The sequence below is a fragment of the Helicoverpa armigera genome, chromosome 9 (genome assembly GCF_030705265.1).
Source record: "Helicoverpa armigera isolate CAAS_96S chromosome 9, ASM3070526v1, whole genome shotgun sequence".
Lineage (NCBI taxonomy): Eukaryota > Metazoa > Arthropoda > Insecta > Lepidoptera > Noctuidae > Helicoverpa > Helicoverpa armigera.
Window position 1 is genome coordinate 11,766,756 of NC_087128.1, and position 20,240 is coordinate 11,786,995.

At 34.1% G+C, this 20,240-nt stretch overlaps 1 protein-coding gene across 4 annotated transcripts in view; it reads left to right on the plus strand.

The window, feature by feature from the left end:
* The window catches only part of LOC110369668 (integrin alpha-PS2), a 102,851-nt gene that overhangs the window by 44,026 nt on the left and 38,585 nt on the right, over positions 1-20,240 (plus strand). For all 4 annotated transcript variants that reach the window (XM_021325162.3, XM_021325164.3, XM_021325163.3 and 1 more), the window contains exon 3: positions 5,329-5,426. In XM_021325162.3, coding sequence (XP_021180837.3) covers positions 5,329-5,426 — 98 coding nt within the window. The remainder of the gene's footprint in view (positions 1-5,328; positions 5,427-20,240) is intronic.

Below are 20,240 nucleotides of genomic sequence, written 5' to 3' on the forward strand. Positions count from 1 at the left end.
AATGACAGTAAATTCTACTTTTTAATTACAAAAACATGACTTACCAATACGATGCTAGATAATAAACTCCACAATTAGTTTACACATTTACACCTTTAATAATAAGCAGCTGCTAACCTCCTAGCGTGTAATTAATATCGGGTATTAATCAGTACCTTTCATTGTGATTATTTCCTCTTCCTCTTAAATGGTAGACGGTACAATGTATAATTAGGGTTCTCCCTTTGTGTAATTAATAATGGAAGAGATTTGATTTATTTTTAGTGGATTATAGTGAAAGGTTCTACTATGACTTTTAAGTTTGAATAGAGTAAAAAGAAAAAAGAAAGAATTTGTCAGATAATTGGCTTAAAGAGTTAGGCTTAATAGATTTTATTTCATACATAGGTATTATCATTACAAGGTTAAAAAAATATAGATTATAGAAAATATACCATTAATAAATTATATAAAAAACAATACGCTTTTTAAGTACGTACAAGTAAACCACCTTAACCACATAAAACATAGATTAACATGTAATTTTATGAAATACTCAATTTTACGATGTTGTTTATAAAGGCCGTTCTCTAAAAAGTCCGATACAAAACGTAAAGCCGATACAGGTGACATTTATTGCTCTTAACTCTATACCATTTATTATCTGTGCGTATTCTACAGTGACGTCACGATTATCGTGAACATACATTTTAGTTTTTATTTTAGAAGATAATTATTTAATTACTGAAAAAGTGTATATTAAAAAACAAAACTATGTAAACTAATCCTAATTAGAGCTAAAGGAAAAAAGGTATTTGCTTTGCCTAGAAAATTTTTATCTAGAGACTAGCTGGTGCCCGCGACTTCGTCTGCGCAGGTTTAGTATTTCGAACAATATGTTTACAAATTGTAGCCTATGTGTTATTCTGATGTATAAGCTATATTATTGTAAAGTTTCATTAAAATCCATTCAGTAGTTTTTGCGTGAAAGAGTAACAAACCCATACATCCATACATACAAACTTTCGCGTTTATAATATTAAGTAGGATAGTTTTTTTTGTAAATCGGGGTATTTTATTAATTTATTCAAACTTTTTTTTTACTGTAGTATACAAAAACAATATATAGTAAATGCAATCATGCAACATTTATAAGACTTGTGCTATAAAAATAAAAATAAGTATCAAATTATACATTCACTCATTTGTAAAAGTAGGGTGTCCATTATTGATGTTCCTACACTTCGGACATTTTACTCATTGGACCGAATCATTACCGGGTCGCATTGTTTCCTACTATTTCACGCTCCAATGAAATTATGACTAGGGGACTACTTTTATTATTCCAAAGCAATTTTAAGGTTATAAAAATGTTTTTTGATACACCCGTGTGTCATGTCATTGTAATTTATTCAGGAAAATTGTTCCCCTTTTCACGGTCTTGTTCACGAAGAGGGTTCGCTTTTTGGATAGGTAGCATAATATTCTTGAAGTGTGGATATTTTATTATACAACGAGTATATAGCAATTATATTATGATTACTATGAAATCTATTTAATTTTAAAAAGAGAGAGAAAAGGGAAACTAATCGATATTAATAAAAAATATAAATAAATAAACAACAGGTATTAGTATACTGGAAGTCGACCCAAACGAAGTTGTTAAAAGGCAAGGTAGATGATGATGATGATAGTTTAGAAGTTTATAAATTAATAGTAAAGTTACGTATATTTTTTTTTGTAGGCTAGATTGCTTTTCACAATACATACATAATTTAAATTGCCCTCTGACAAGTTGTCTGAAAGTCTTTATTGTTTGGGGTGAATGATGCGTGCTAGGAAGCTATAAATATTTTGGTTTATTAATTCTTAGGGTTGTATTTTCGTTTGCTGTTTTGTTTGTTTCCGTCACTCCACGGCACTATCTTTTTCTAAAATTCAATTCAATGGTTTCTTGGCAGTTTATTCAGTTGCGATATCCGCTTGTGACAAGTTACACTTAAAACATTTGATGCGTTTATGCACCAAATACTCTCTACACCCAAAAGTCATGACCAATTAATTCTAAATAACAGTTCTCAAACGGTTTAATGGAGCAGAAAAGATTTTTAATTAATTGGCACATCTCATATCAAAATCAATTGCATGCACAAACAAGGTGTGACAGGCACTAACAGCAATGACCTCGAAATACCCACAAAAACGCCACGATATTATTAAGCCATCAATCAGTAAAAATTCCCATCGATAAAAAAAATATCCGCGCTTCTATTAAGCGTCGTTTTCGTGAAATCAGATAACACGGTCCAGTATGGTCAACTACCAATCACATTAGAGTCCAAACCTGTCATACAGTTAATTACGAGGTCCATAACAGTTAAGAAATTGACGTTGTAAAGTATAACGTCTTCATACAGACACAAAAAATTACGTCATTAATCTTTACCTTCTGTCATTTTTAACTCGCGTATAATTTTGAAAGAAATCTTAATTTTGGCTGTGGGTTATCATCACGACGTATATGGGAAGCCATTAAGGGTATCGGCAGCGATAAAAATCGACATCGAAAGCTTTTGGGTGGTGTTTAAGTTGTAAAAACAAATACGGGGCGGGGGTAGCGGAGCTTGTGTGTTTTGACCGTTATTTATATTTTCATTTTATGGCGAATGATAAGTCATTTTCTTGAAGGTAGTAGGTGGTCTTGCCATTTTGTTATTGCCGTTTTATTTGGGTCTTTTAAGCAATTTGTGTACCAACGTGAATTTGTTTCAATTCATCTTTTGCCCCGCCCGACAGATTTAATGCAATATTTCAACATAATATTATCAGAATGCACCTCTTATATCAAACATATGGCATGATTTACTGCTGTTACAGTGAATATAAAAGCTCGAGTTAATGTAAATATTCCGAAGAGCACATGACACATAAATCTGACAGATTTAAATTAAAAATTCCTCACTGCTGAGTCATTCTATAAATTACATGTTCTAAAACAAATGTTCCTACAATTAGTATGTGTTGGGTCCATTAAAGTGACCATTAGACCGGTTCGTGTGTGAGTACTCTAATAAAATATTATAAAAAGTTACCATATGCAGTAGCCACTAACTAGACAGACGTGTCATTGTGTTGTACAGTCCTAAACAAAAGTGTTGACTTGAGTTAAAAAAAATAAAACTAAGGACAAAATTATTTTTATAAAATTAAACAAAAGTGTTACCTAAAATAAAACTTTTGAAAGGAAAATAATTATAGTATCCTTACATAATGTTCTGAAGCATAAGACCTCCAAAGTTGATCAAACAGTACCTCAAAACTCAAGAAAACCTTGAACGAAATTATTTAATTACACCTTTCCCAAACATAGCATTATAATCCAAAACACCTATAATCATCTATCAATTAGCTTAATCGTTCAAAATTTCCGTGTAATCTCCCGTATATTTTTGAAGGTTTTTGTTCTTAAATGATACTGTTCACGACTGTACTGCAATCAGTTTAAAAGCCTACCCCCAGCGCGATTAGGCGCACCGCCGGGGGGCGCGGTGAAGGTGCGGCGGAGAAGGGGGGGGGAGACGGTCATTAACTCATTAACGATGCTTGATGCCCGGGCACGGGGATGTGACAGTACTTAATGATGATTTTGTGCTAATGTCCCAAAATGTTGCATTGCGTGGTCACCCTAATATTATAAGTTATAAGTAAAAATATATTAATGAACTCGTCAAGTTTGAGTTTTTTTTTTAATATCGATATCGAATCCTTGCTTCTCTTTTATATTCAGACATTGACGAAACGAAAATTAATTACTAATTTCTCCTTTTTTCGGCTTCACACTAATTCCCACTTAAGATTTATTCGTTGCTATCAGTAAATTTATCAAAAGGCACGCAATAAGAGGAAGGAGGTCACAAACCCGTCATTACTCATCCTCTTTGGTTCATAATTAAAAATGATGATAGCTTTCTGTTAAATATTAATTACTGAAGTCAGAGTTAACTTTTCGGATTGGTGAACGACGGTATGCATGGAAACGCCCATTTGCGGTGATAAAGGGAAAAGACCCATTTCTTTAATTTTAAGTTGATATTTTTATGTCTTATGGTTTTATAAAAGTTGGACTGTTTCTGAAGTTTGTAGTTTTTGTATGATCTTCTTCTGGGCATTAAACATTTATTTCGCATTTAAAGACAATAGATTTAATCTTTAATACAGGTGCAATTGGAATACCTACATACTGTATATACGCATATTTATGGAAAACACAATAAAACTGTTAATCCATTAATCAAGATCACCATTTTAGTAACAAAATTGAATTCTCTTCTCGAAGATGGACGCGCCGCGAGCCGAATTAAGTTATTACCCAATATTTCTTATTTCGTCGAATTGAATTCTTGGACGCAACGGTGGCCGCCATATTGGGCGTTTAATGGCAGTTGAATCGAAAAAGCGGGAAAGTCGTTAAGTTGTAAAATCATTTCCAAAAAGAATCCCTTAGTTCAGATTCAATTTTTTTTTATCACTTGAATGAAACACAATCTCTGGAAAAATATTTATTTTAAAATGAATTTTATAAAAATATAATTTAATAAGTTATCTTAAAAAACATTATAAATCTGCAAGGCTCTGGGTGCTGCAATTTTTATCATAAAGAGAAAAAGGTCACAACATTTCATATAAATTTTATTGCCCATGCAATAATTGAAGACCACCAATTTCTATAAGATCACCGCCACATTTCATGAAGCAATAAATAAAAAAGAAATCACAAATAAATGGCCAAAATTAAATGTTAATACCGTATTACGTGGTCACTGCGATTTCAGTAATAAATTATTAAAAGGTCGAGAATCAACGCGATGCGCAGACGTCCACGATTTCTTTGAAAAAGATTTATGTCTTAAAATATTAAGTGTGAGATGAGAAATTATTATTTAATTGTACGTTAAATATCTGTGGGCATTGTCTGGGTATGCCCCGAGCGATGCCATGCGTAAATTCAGTTTATAATTTACACATTGGGAATTTTCGATAATCTTTTGAAATTTTCTGGTGGTTGGCTTCTTGATCAGCATTGACTGGTTTTGTATATTTTTTCTTTATTTTTTGTTAGGTCAAAGTTACAATACTCATGCAGAGAGGCTACCAATTATACAGTTCACTGTTTACAGTTCTCTCATACATCTAAGGAGACCAGTAAATGTGACAGCAGCATAATTATGCCATCGGCATGTCACCAAGATGTGACCAAAATGACTCCTTTGACACCAAGATGTCAATATGTTGTTCACACTAAAAAATTCGACTAAACGTACGTATTTATGAACATTTCTTTGTCCACAGAGAACAACGAGGATCGTCAAGGTCGGCCCATCGACCAGAAGTCGAACCAGTGGTTCGGAGCGACCCTCACCAGTACCGGCAGGAATGGTGCTATCATCGTGAGTAGTAACTTTTGTACTATTAGAGGATAGATTTCGGGGAATCGTATTTTCGATATTGACTTTGGTATTGACGTAATGTGTTGGGTATCTGCTGTACCTTAGCGGCAAAGTTTCTTCTCCTTAATGCATTACTTCATACAATAAAGTACCGATATCAAGGTATGAGTGTACTCATGAATGTTGCACTTACACACTGCAAACTATTGGCCATTAGTTTGATAGGGCTCATTAATCATTATGGAGTTGAACGATAGTGCGCACAATATAGCGATCAGGTCTCCAGCCGACTAAACAGTTTGAATTCACAATTACTTTTGAAATAAACTGTTAGCCAACCATCTGATCATCAATTTATAGTTTAGTTTGCAGCATGCTCTTAATAAGCGTTTTCTAACACCAACCATACGCTACTTTAAAAAGTCAGATCCAACAATATTTTCCCTCCAAAACATTGCAAAAATCTCCTCCCAATCCGCCATTTTGTTGACGACCGCTGTGACCTCGTAGCTGTGACCCACAAAGCTGATGGGATGTCTTGGCGCACCCTTCCTGCTGCGCCCGGTCGTAAGGTGTCGGTAATGCCCTGATATCTTTGTTCAGAATATATGTATGACGTCACTCAGGAATGGCCTACTTGCCAGTGTGTTAGTGAGGAGTTAGAGATGTGATTCTGTCTTTGATTTGTCGATATTAGACTTGGCAAAGATAACATCAAAGGCCTTTTTCATTTAGAGACTTCGGAAGTTTTTTATTAAATTACTTGATAGGCATTTTGTAGAAGAAGGTACATACTTTCAATACCTATGATTGAGAAATATTGAGAAAAGTACTTTCGTAAGTTTCCGTCTGCACGCTAGTTTCATCTGAATGTCTTCGTCCTGAGTCTGAAGCGGCTTTATATTGCTAAAATAAATCAAAAATATTTCGACCAACTTCCAATAAAAACAAAAACCACCACCCACACTTACCTATAGACATAACGTAGCTCCTAAAACCTTTATTAGTATTAAAACAATAGTTGCTTGGGAAAGTCCATTAATCTCGGCGCCCTACAGTTGACATTTGCAAGTGGGTCAGTCCAAGGCTGTGGGGTTGAGCACCATTACGTTATGGGGCCGTCTTTATGGCTTGTGGACGTATCCGGACTATCTAGCGGAATTGGGTCTCAGGGTTATGGGGAATTTTCGTGACCTGTCCAGATAGATAAAGTTTGCCGATTTGCTAAAAGAAAAGATAGTAAATGGATCATTTAGTTGGTTATTAACAACCTTCCGAAATTGAAACCCGTTTTGAAATAAAATAAAATGCTCAACTTCTGTTGGATTGTAGATCAATTTGCCAAAGAAAGAGGTGACAAATTGGTAACATCCTCTTTTATCTCATAAAATTTACATGTCCAAGACATTACCGCATTTCGGAACTTAATCAAAAAGTATCAAGGGATCCACCAGGCGGCTTCTTAACATGTCTGCCATATTAATTCAAATGGAGTGCAACCGTTCACCGCACACATGTTGCAAATAAATTTTATTACTCACACACCGCGGCTCGGTTTCAGAACGTTTTTTTTTTTCAATTCCATATTTGAAATCAGTCAGGAGACGCCTTCGTCGAAGACCAGAGACCACATAGTTTTTGTCCTCTACTTAAGGAGTTGGAATTTTTATTTCGGAATGCCGAATTAGTGCAAAAAGCTGGCTCTCTCAGCGAAGCAGCAATTTGTTTAGGCATTTTGTTCCATTTGCACTGGGGGACGGAACGCGCGCGGAATTTGTAATTGTTTGAACGCATAGGCTGTAGCTGTAGGTGTCCATTGCCTTTATTGATAGTGCTGTGATGTGACAGCTGCGAAAATATATTTTTCTTTTGTAAATTGATGCTGAAAAGTAAAATACATAACTACATTAATTCATTAATTAATACGATGAAATGCACGCGAAAGACAGAAATATGGTCTTTGGTAAATTCATAGTATACGCGTGATCGTTTTGATAGGAAATGCCAGCAAGAGGTTGGTCCCGTACTAGGTACTACAACTTATTCAGGCAGGAAATAGCAAATTTCCTACACTACAGTCATAAATATAATTTTGACTTTTCCTTTCAATTCTTTCAACAAAAGCTTTTTAGTTTTTTTAGAAAACTTAAGTTGGTTTAATTTACTATTCATAAAAGGCTTATCTCTTTTTACGTCGTCTAAATATAAAGTACATAATATTGCTTCACAATTGCGGTGTCCCATCACTACTTTTTGCCGTGCTTATTTAAAACAAAACTCGTCGAGTACTCACTTAGCAGTCGTTATCGAGAATTAATTGTTTTCTTATTAGTACCAATTGAATACTAAGTTCTTACGTTTTTATCCACGATGCGTTTTCTCACGATAAAGACGCCACTTGATTTTTAAATTCGCAGTGTTTTGTTTTTGACGTTAAAGCTTTCTGAGTTATAATAGTCTACCAAGTTCGATGCTAGTAGTACTGAACCGATTGAGATGAGATAAGATATGAATAGAATCCTGAAATGGTACAGGGTATCCAGAAATAGGACAGGAATACTTTTTTTTGATGAAAACGTGACAACTAGAAGTTTCAGACTAGATATTTATTTGAAAGAAATAGATTTTAATTTTAAATTAACCCTTTTGTCCTACACAATACAATAATCACAACATCATACGTCTTTCCTTTCCGATACAGAGAAAGCAACAATTCATTACAATTGCGAATAAATATCCCGCGATAAATCCCGGGATATCTCGACGCGACACACGGCGCACGACGCGACATTCACTTGCGCAGCCGTAGGTTAAACAGTTAAAACATAGATTAATTATTACGACAGATATGGTCAGTATATCATGGGCAATTGATTGTATCTGTATCTCATTTGTCGTGTATCTTGGCATGCTTGAGGGTAGGACGATAAATATATGTATTGGTTTCCTGGTCTTTGTCATAATCGGGAGTCTAACAAGAAGTCTATTTAGGGAGACAATACGTTTATGTCTAACGTGTCTTTAGGTTATTTTCTAATAAAAAACTAAATTTTGTATAAGATTCACAATTAGTCCTTTATTGATATCATGGCAAAGCTGCCATTTGGGTATACTCCTGATTTGCAGAAACCAGGCTGAAGTTTTTGGTTATAAAGATAAAGATACTTTATTTTGTAAAACATGGTACAAAGCATAGGTGTTATAAGTAGTATCAACTCATGTTTTGCCTTATGATGGCGTACAAAATTTCAAATGGTTCTTAAGCTAGCTTAAGATATTAAAATTGACTCTATATAAAAAAAAAAACAATATTAAAATATGTAAGTAATTAAAGAAAACGAGATCAAAATAAATACAATCACTAAAGAGAGTTTAAAATATACATATGTGTGTATCACTCACTTAAAAATTCTTGAATGCTATAGTAGCACTTATTTATTAAATACCTTTTAAGATTGGTTTTAAACATTGTATCTGGCATTTGTTTTATTGCTTTGGGTACTTTGTTATAGATTTTGGGCGCCAAACAGAAAACACTTTTATTCTTCAGGGTAGTTTTTGAACTTACTATACTGAGGCAATCATTTTTCCTACGGTTACGAATTACAATGTCCGATTGTTTTTTAAAAATATGTGGTTTGGTCCGAACAAAATTTGCTACTTCGTATATGAAAAGTGATGGCAGAGTCAATATTTTGTGTTCAATGAAAAATGGTTTGCAGCTATCTGTGGTTTTTAACCCAAACATAGCTCTGATGCATCGTTTCTGTGACTTGAAAATGATTTCTCTATTTGTTGAATTTCCCCAATATATAATTCCGATATAATTTGCTAATAACTTAAAAATTACCTATATTTTTTAACAAACTTTTGCATGTATAATGGGTATTGTTGTGATAACAAAGGGATAATAGTACCATATCACCTATTTAATACGTCTCGAAGGACCAATCCTTATACAAAAAGGACCACATATATTAAACGCTGCGGATCTAAGCACCATGATCTATGGCTATCGTTACCATCTCTATATGGCACTAAACCTTATTGATGCGACATATTCTTGCTCACTAAATACTTACTTAGTATATAATGTATATAGGATTGCTTGTTTTATGAATATTTATCTACATTGGAGCATCCATTGAGATACGTTCGTCAATACGTTTTAATTTAAGATAGGATACATTCTCATTATCTTATAAATAAAATGCATTAGATATGTAAACATATTTATGACTTGAAAAAGTTTCTGTGCCATTTGAGATTTTTCTGCTTTTATTTTATCCCGTGGGAACTATTGCCCGTACCGGGATAAAATGTAGCCTACTTTACTCGGCAAGACTGTACCTTTTCAATAATGAAATAATTTTCCAAATCGGTTTTCTAGTTTCTATTTATTATATTAGTATACACAAATGATTTGAGTTCAAGTTTCGAGAAGGCACACTGGTTACATCGAGGTTTTATATCAAAAAGAAAAAAGTATAAATCTTGCCTGATTGATTGGTATGCATTTATTCAGCTTCGCTCGTGATTGATAGCAAAGGGATGAATTAGTGCTGCAGCACACCCTGGCCTCTCCAACGGCATAAATATTGATCGTTAAAACTCGATCGTGATGAAACTTCTCTTTTTTCCACATATTTATGAAGGTCATAAAAATCTTGAGAAAGTTTTTTTTTTTTCATATTTTATTATTAATAAAGATACTAATTTGCAGTTTCGCAACACCCTCTACGCGAAGTTTTTGAGCTAACAAATTGTCCGGTGATTTGTCAGCGTCGAATGCCTTGGTTCTTGTTGCGCGCGCGCACCTAATATGGCCGCCGACGGTTGACAGCTACACCCGTCCGATTTGGACTCACATAGCCTTATATAGAAAGTTTCTTTTATTGTCTCCATTTGCTGAGAATTTTTATGTGAAATTTCGGCATGTTTCCTTTATTTTTCTTGGATATTTTTTCGTCGCCGGATTTCTCTTTAATGTCGGAAATTATGTTTGTTCGTCTTTTGAGCACCTGTGGTAATTTGCGAAAATTGCAAATTAAAATAAGTTTTTAACAAAAATAAGTTAACTTAACAGGACCTCTTTTTAAAATAATAGTGTTTGAAAAGACAACTTGGCGGAAACTCATAAGCAAGCAATATTAAATCCAGATAAGATAGAGACAGATATACAGGTGCTTTTATCTTGTGTGGGTAACTGAAGCTTCGCAGTCCATGGAGTTCTGGAGTCAAAGATGCTCAGCATTGTTGAGGAAATTAATATTCTGAAGAAAGCTTTTTTTAGCTTCTGCAAAAATCGCATACATTCACACAGAGAAATAAACATAAGGTCTATTTTTGCTAGATTTCTGCGGGATAGATTTTTATTGACAATACCATTCTTGATCTGCAAATTAATGCACGTGTAAACTCATACATATAAATCATATTGTGACTATCGTATCCTGCAAATCTTCGATGTTATAGTGTATCGTCCTAGAAAAAGTATCTTGAACTCAAATAATTTAAAGACGACTCAACTTTTTATACCAGCACATCCCTACAATAGATATTAGGCACAATATGAAAAAAGCATTAAGAATGTTTAACAAAAGGAAATAATTAAATTACCCACAAGCATGGGTTCATTAATATCACGGTACTTAAGTTCCCATTAACTTAATCCCGTACGGATCGTCACGAGCCGAAATTTTTTTATTAAGATGTCAAGTGTGAGTTGAAGTTTTTTTGGTGGTTCCGTTGAGATATTTTTTGGGAATTTTATAGAACAAAATGTAAGGGACACGTTGTTGATTAAAATAAGCTAGACTTTTCAAGTTAATCGATTTTGTCTATTACAAAAAATTGAGATACTAATACTACTCTTTTAATTCTTTTGAAAAGTTATTTTAATCATTTGGGACAAAAAAATGTTTAATAAGTCACAGTCTCCTTAATATAAAATTAAGGAATGTCACTTTTGTTCAAGTCTCTCATTAATTTGTTTTAATACTTAGGTACATTCGGGATTATATTTATTTCTTCAAAAACGTAGGTAATTATTTGATTGTAGATACCAAATTTCATTGCGGAACCCTAAAAAATCTATTAAGCACATAGTTTTTTGACGCTACTTCATTAAAAGCTATTCTTTATTATTTTAACATTGTAATGTTTTTTGTTAATTCTCTCCGGTTGGTTAGATCTAATGTATTGTGCGCGAGGGTCGGGGTTCAGTTCTTGAGTGAAATTAATATTGAGATGTAAGAAAAAATATGTATTATTGAATCTTTCGTGATGTAAAATAGACTTTAATGTGGCAAATAGTAGATTAAAATAAATATTCAAAGAATCGAGATTTTCAAAATAACAAAAAAAAAAACTAAATATTTTGAGAAATATCCCTAAAACTGCGGTTTTGAGTCAATGGTAGGAAGCACCTACCTATAAATAAATTAACTACCAGTAATAAATCCAAAATAACGGCATCTCGTAATTGTAAGTACTGGGCAAAAGTGCTAGATTCAATTTACTAATTAACTGATTGAAATATGCAACAGTTAGATGCTTTAGGATTGACGCACACTGGGTGCAGACACTTCTTTAAGTGCATAAACAAGTGAAATAAGGGTCAGAGATTTCTTCATTAACATACCCTCCTAAATACGTAGGTTAAATCAGTAATAGCCAAACCTTACAGTGCCGTTCTAAATTATCTAGAGTGAACTGTAATCCAAAAGAATAAAAACGAATTATGGGAGCTTTTTGAAAGCTTTTTATTTAAAAACTAGCTTCCGCTTGGTGTATTGATAAAAAGTGGCCTATGTGTTAATCCAGGGTATCACCTATCTACAAAGCAATTTTAAATCAAATCTATCCAGCCGTTTTTAAGTGAAAGAATAAAAAACGTACATCCATACATTCTCACAAACTTTCACATTTATAGGATTAGTAGGATACATAACTATGATAGAATTATCAGTTTAAACGAAACTCAATAGATACCAAAATCTTTTTGCAAGTACTTTCAGCTCATTGTGCCTCTCCTGACTAGGCAGAACAACCGGTCCCGGCTTAACCGCCGGACTGATGTTAAGATGAACCGATACCATCCGATCTCTATCTGATCACTAACGTGCCGACTGTGTGCTTAATTGCCATATCCTTTACTTTAAACCTTACATTGAAATCCCAACCTTAAACTTAGGTAGATAGAGTTGAAAATGCAACAGCGCTGATGTGATTTTTGACCCTAATTTTTGATATAACAGCTGGTGAAATTTCGATTTTATATTGTGAGGGGTAAAGTTGAAAATGGATTGCTAGCTGTGGATAAAAGATTTATCACGGTGCTTTACTGAGTGTATGGATGAAATGATAAAAACACTGTTTTTTAATACATAAGATTAATGGGAATAAAAATTGTGCTAGATGGGAGTCTCAAAATGTTAACTGTCATTACGATGTACCTAAGAGATTAGCAAAGGTGACAATAGTTTATTAGGCTAAATCCAAAATCCACCTTTTGCAACATATATTTAAACTCAAAAAACATCTAACTAGCTAATTAACACAGTTAATCTTATAAGAAATAAATAATAGTTTTAAAAAACTAAAAAACACGCTTTTTATAGAAAAACGAACTAAAAAATAGGAAATAAATTTTGTTGTTACAGCCTTTTTTTTTTATCGTCCCACTGCTGGGCACAGGCCTCCTCTCACACGGAGAAGGATTGAGCATTAATCACCACGCTTGCTCAATGCGGGTTGGTGATTTCAGACTTTGTTTTTTGTATTCACATTTAATATTTTGTTTTTTGTATTCACACTATTATTAATTTATATTCATTGAAATTTTTAACACTGTTTTCTTAATTTAAATTCATTAAAATTTATTTCCTATTTTTTAGTTCGTTTTTCTATAAAAAGCGTGTTTTTTAGTTTTTTTAAACTATTATTTATTTTCTACTTTTTAGTTTATTTTCAAACTATTATTTGTTTTGTAGAATTAAAATTCTCTTTAGTATACAAAAATTTGTCAATATTAGAGAAAACGGCTAAAGATAATTATTGGAAATAAAAATTAACATCGAGTCCTGCCTTATCGACTGTAGAGAAAAATTCTAGAAAATTTTAATTAATTTTCTTACCTTATCGACTACAGATGAAAATTATATAAATTAACAAAGATCATATTTTGCAAATTGAAAAGCCTAGAAATCGGTGTCTAATGGATGTTACTAAGTTAATTTTGCCACCGACTTCTAGGCCGATGCACCTAAAATTAGTTTTTTTTTGCTTTTTAGTGTTTTGGGAACTCGGTTTAATTTTTTTGTAAAAAGGTTATTTATTTAAAGCTTTTCAGTGATACGAATAGTTGTCACTATCCATATGTTATGGACCATGTGATTAATTCGGGCATTATTTATAATGCCCGAGCATTATGAATAATGTCTAGCTTTATCGGGCCACATGATTAATAACTATCTTAACTTTATTATTTATCACTTGGCACGGGCATTATTATATTGCTACATGATAGTTGGGCAATTTGATAATAAAGCTATATTTTATGCGGTGCGAGGGTGGCAGTTGTTCTAATAAATAAATCCTGTTACTTGCTACATATTTTATGATTATTGTTTTAAATTATATGTTCTATTTTAATGGGAAATTATAAGTCTAGCCAGAAAATTATTTATTGGACAATTGTCATCTAATTTACTAACTCGGCCTCGTTTAATTTTGATTCAAAACATTGTATTAAAAACTGAACTTAGTGACGAAAACGAATCGCTGCAAAACCGACTCCACGTAGTCTTGTCTGCCCTACCCCTAGAGTGCAATTCAAAACCGCGTAGGCACGGAGGGGCGTGGCGGCCTGCGAGCTGAGGCGCAGGTAGTTGAAGCGCTCGCCGCCGCGGCTGAGGTTGGCCGGCCGAGCCGGCCAGCAAGCCGAAGCTGTGGCGGTGAGCGTGAAAACTATCTGCGACGATAAGCTCGCATGGGACCGCCGGGACAGAAGCCATGCTTGCTGCATGTTGCATGCTTACTTCTATGCTCTGTCAATTGATATGGGATGTGTGAATATGTTTGTATTACTTTGCCCAAAAGGTCACGGGAAATATGTATAGTGCCCGGTCAATTTGATTGTTTGAATAATTATTATCAAATTGCACTCTCATATTGGGCATTATTCATAATGACCGGGCATTATGTATACTGCCCAATTTATCACTTGGTCCATAACACATACACACATCCATACAAGTGGGAAGTTCTCATCAATACAAAGAATATAAGTCCAAACGAGGTATTTTACATATTCAGTTGTCGAGTTCCCTTGACTTTCTCTGGTCTCCATCATCAGGTCAGCTCCAAACCTTCACTGTTGCATAGGTCTTGTCAATACGAATAATTTAAGCCCAAACACGAGGTAGTTTACATATTCAGTTGTCGAGTTCCCTCCATTTTCTCTGGTCTCCATCATCAGGTCAGCTCCAAACCTTCACTGTTGCAAAGGTCTTGTCAATACAAATAATTTAAGCCCAAACACGAGGTAGTTTACATATTCAGTTGTCGAGTTCCCTCGACCCTCTCTGGTCTCCATCATCAGGTCAGCTCCAAATCTTCACAGTTGAATAGTGCTTTTAGGCGTACACCTAATTGTCAAGTTTTTACCCTATGTATGCCTACAAGTTTTGAAGGTTGCCCTCGATTTCTCAGGGTTTCCATCATCAGATCCTGACCTGATGAATATGGGACCAACTGGCAGCTATTCCAAGTCGAACAAAAAAAGAATCACGTAAATCGGTCTATAAACCTCGGAGTAATCGATGTGTATGTGTAACCTCCTCCTTTTTGGGAAGTCGGTTAAAATGGAATAATTTTATCAAATTAGTGTATTGTCATCGGTCCTCAATAAATCTACAAAGTTTGAACGAAATCTGGCCGTTTAAAGTGGGTCAAAATCGCGCCCAAAGAAGTCGGTTACAAACAAACATACAGGTGAAGCTAATAAAAAGCGTGTAAAAAACATAAAATTATTAAGAAGTTTAAGTTTCTGAGAAACAAACAAAAGTTACGAAAATGAGATGAATATATGCATAATGAATTAGTTTTTAGAATTCAAAGGGGTTTATCTAAAAATAACACTAACTTTAAAGACAATGCATTCATAAACAATAGTTAATTTGTCATAGATTGTGAACTTCAAATAGTTTCCTTATTCGTCTCCTTGAAGTTCGTTTCATGTGCAGCTCGATCTGTTTCCTATGCGCAAACGCATCCAAGTTGTAAATAGGGTTGGCGAAAGTTATCGACACTGGAAGAGTCGAAAATAAAAAATTGTACATGATTCGCATTAAAAAAATCTAAGAAAATAGTAGGGATAGACACATGTAATGTGTTTTGATCTATGTAAGAGTTTGAACTATTTATTTTTTTACATAGATTATTATTTACAGTCTCTTGGTTACCAGTAAATAAAAATTATTTACATAACAGTTGAAAATATTTGTTAAATCATCAGGTAAAATTTTCATTTCATTTCATCTATTTGTATCGACACTAAAATACGTTTCAAGACATTCCTTTATCGATGTTTAGATTCGATTCGATACCCCTCCCTATTTATAAATATAGAGATGCGTATTTCCAGCGTTCTGTACTGAATGTTAAAATTTACTTTGAAATGTTTAATAGCGGCATTTGTTATTGGCAAGTACTTATATGGTGTTGACTTCCTAAAGATGTGTTCGATGGTAAGTTACGGCATAGTTCTGTGAATCCGCCATTTTTATTAGCACTATTTATCGATTCAATCGATGACTTTAATAGTCTGACTGTAATCGATATTGTTGGTAGCTGATTGGAAAACGGTAGGATAATGTGTTTTATTGTGGATAGTACTGTAAATAGAAGTTTTTATGTGATGAGTTTATGATAAGTTTGTCTTTTTCAAAAATACTCATACGAAAAACATCAAATCGTAATGAGGAATTTTTCTGTTTATGTTATCACAGTAAAAAAAATCGATAACGGCCAACGTTTACTGACATCACTAGCTTAATACAACAGCACAATAAAAAAGTTTTCATTTATTGACTTAGCATTTTGCAGGTCGATTTAAATCACTATCGACTAGACAAAGCCATGGGGCAAAGCCTTGAGTTACGAAGTGTCGACGGAAAATCCCGGCCTATACTCCCATAAATACACTATTGTTTATCTATATACTGTATATATCGATATATACTATTGTATCCTGGGGCTTAAACAATAGACGGGAACCGCATCCTAGCTTTCATTATTTTATAAGGAATCAATGACGGGAGTCCTATTCTGTATTATTGCATTTTTTTTTTTGTATTGTGGTCGAGGAATTTCTAGGTGATGATGGGAGTTCCATTTCCATTAGTTGAAGATGAATGAATAAGGATATTCTTCTTATGCCACAAAAGACCACTTTCAGGGTTTGCTCTAAGAGATTTCTGAAGAATACAGCACCTTTGTTCCCTATTTATACAGACAGACGTAGGTACAGGCAGCCAGAGTTACTTTCACATTAATATATTAAGTAAGGATTTTTCCAAAAATCTACAATATTAATAACGTTAGGTTATCTATCTTGACCTTTTTATTTTAATTGCATTTTCATTATCCTTCTTGGAAATTAGCTGTCATGGATATGCATATGACGCTAAGGAATGAGAGTTATGTTGTGAGGAAGGTTTTAGGAGGACAAAAATCAAGTTGGGATAAGGGATGATGATAAACTTTCCTACAATACTACATCTACTAAAAACTTCTTTGTCGAATACTCTAAACCTTTTACACTTTATTCCATTTGTAAAACTATCTCCCTCGATTCGTTCATTGGTAACTGCCAATTTGTCGGCTCGACTGCTGAATGGCCTGGCTCCTATCTGCAGTATTACGGCGGGAACTAACAAATTGTTATTGCAACCACAGTTTTATTGCCCTTTGTCTAGTTTTTTAGGTCTAGACATGGTCTAGGTGTACATGGCTATCTGGTTTTATGACTGTAGTGCGAAGTTAGTGGAATTGAATAGTGGTTTGAATTTTAATTTGAGAGTGGATGATTTGAATTGAAATTAGGGGCTTAAGAATTTTTTTGAAACTTTCTGTATTGGTGAAAAGGGCTTTGCTGCTTTGGACATTGAATTTTGAGCAGTTATCTCATTATTAAATGTTTCTTTCTTTGATTCTTTTTTTCTTACAATGGCGAGAAATTGTACCTACTTTTAAATAGGCAACGAAATGATTTAAATACGTCATTAGTTAGAATGGATATTGGAATACTACCATAGATTAAGTTACTATTTTATCTGTGGTCGTCACCGTCACTATGACAGGAAGTATCTGTCATCCTCCCTTCTTCCGGTGAGCTTTGATAATGGCGTGCGTAGTGGATCATTATAATGTGCAGTAAAATAAGTATAACGCTAATAAACATTCTGTCTGAATTATTGGGGCTTTCATTTAATCAACATTTCTAATAGGTTATGGGCCCAGGCCCATAATTCAGTCAGATGACACAGGATAGCGTAGGAAAGTACCTAATCAACAAGTAAGGTTACGGTCAAACACGTGTAAAAGGGTAAAAGGGGTAGGCTTATTTTTCAGCCAGAAACGAAAAGAAGAAAGCCAAAATAATGACAGCGTCGTGTTCCCATATACCGAAACTGGAAGACAATTTTGAGAATTGGCTCTTTAGAATCGAGATTCTCCTAGATGAAAAGGGATTGAGAAAGGTAATAGAAAGCGGGAACGAGAAGAAAGCAAAAGAGGAAGAGTTCATCAAACAAGACTCGAAAGCACGCAATATAATAATACAAGGAATACCAGATAAGTATCTAGACTATGTTAAAATGCATCAACCGCATATGACATGATTACCAAGCTCAAGAGTACGTTTCAAAGAAAATCTACACTCAGCAGCTTATGTCTCAAAACAACTGATAAACTTGAAATGCAGTAAGAATCAAAGTGTTCAGGATCATATAAATAAATTCGAAAAACTAGTTCAAGATATCGCCAGTCATGGAATCGTCATAGATGAGAAAGAGAAAGTATGTCAATTTCTATTAAGTATCGAACAAGCTTATCAACCCTTAGTCACAGCTCTTGAAATGTCAAACAGTGAATTGACTTTAGATTTTGTAAAAAGCAAATTACTGGACGCGGAAATGAAAGAGAAATCTAATCAAGGTGTTACGAGAAAAACCAATGAGTATGTTTTGAAAGCACTTCTCAAATAAAATGCTATAGTTGTGGAGAACCCAACCATTTTGCTCGAAATTGCCCAAAAGAAATTTTCATCAGAGAGGCCGCGGAAGCTTCAGATCACGAGGCAGAGGCATGAGGCAGACTAGAAAACAAACTGCAAATATTGGAGAAGAGCATACCACTAACAAGGAAGTATCATTTGTAGCAGCGCAGGCCAACTCGGCAGAAAACACACAAAATCACATAAAAGAAGAAATAGAATTTGTGATAGACTCTGGTGCATCACACCATATGATATCTCACAACTTCCAGAAATATATGACAGACATACAGAAGATTCCTCGCATAAACATTAAAGTAGCAGATGGAAATACAATAGGAACAACTCTAAAAGGAAAATTAAAAGGAACTTCAAAAGAAGGACTAGAAATATCAATTCCAGATTGCCTTATTTTGGAGAAATTGTCTCACAACCTATTGTCAGTGAGAAAACTTAATGAAAAAGGTTTACAAGTGACATTTAGAAAAGAAACAGCATTAATAAGCAAAGGTAACATACATGTGCAAGGGCAAAGCAATGGAAAATTATATACAATGAAATTAGATTTAAATGTAAGAAAGACACATGCATTGATATCAGAAGACGAGAATCTTTGGCACAGAAGATTAGGACATTTAAACTATGGAGGGTTGAGAGTCCTTGATCTACCACTATCCAAGGTGCGATGCAGCATTTGCATGGAAGCTAAAGCTACAAGATGTCCATTCAAGCCAATTCCTTTGCCAAGAACTAGAAAAATTGGTCAGCTAATATACTGTGATATAGGAGGACCTGTCACTCCCATCACTCATAAAGAAGAAAGATATTACTTAACAATCATAGATGACTACTCCCATTTTCTTGAAGTTCATTTACTACATTCCAAAGATGAAGCAAAATACTACATTATGAATTATATAAAAGTTATGAAGAACAATGGAAATAATGTACAGAGAATACGGACTGACAGAGGAACAGAATTTGTAAATGAGGAACTCAAGTCATTTTATGAAGAATATGGCATTAAACAAGAAACATCATGTGCATATACCCCACAACAAGTTTCAGTATGTGAACGCATGAATAGGACACTGGCAGATAAGGTGAGAGCAATGCTTTTGGAAACAAACTTACCTAAATACCTATGGGGTGAAGCTATAAGATGTGCGGCTCATACTATAAATAGGTCACCTACAAAAGCTCTCAAAGGAGACACACCAGCTAAATTGTGGTATGGCAAAAACAATTTGGATAAACTAAGAGTGTTTGGTGCAAAAGCATGGTGTACCATATTACCAAGACCCAACAAGTTGGAACCCAGAGCAAAATCAGTGAGAATGGTAGGATACTGTGGTTCAGGATATAGATTATGGGACCCAAAAACAAATGATATAATTGAATCACGAGATGTACGTTTTGATGAATCAAACTACAAATATGAAGAAAATGAGACAAATACTTACCATTATATAGATGATGAAGAATCAACAGATATGGAAAACAATCAAGAGACAGAAACTGATCAGAATACAGAG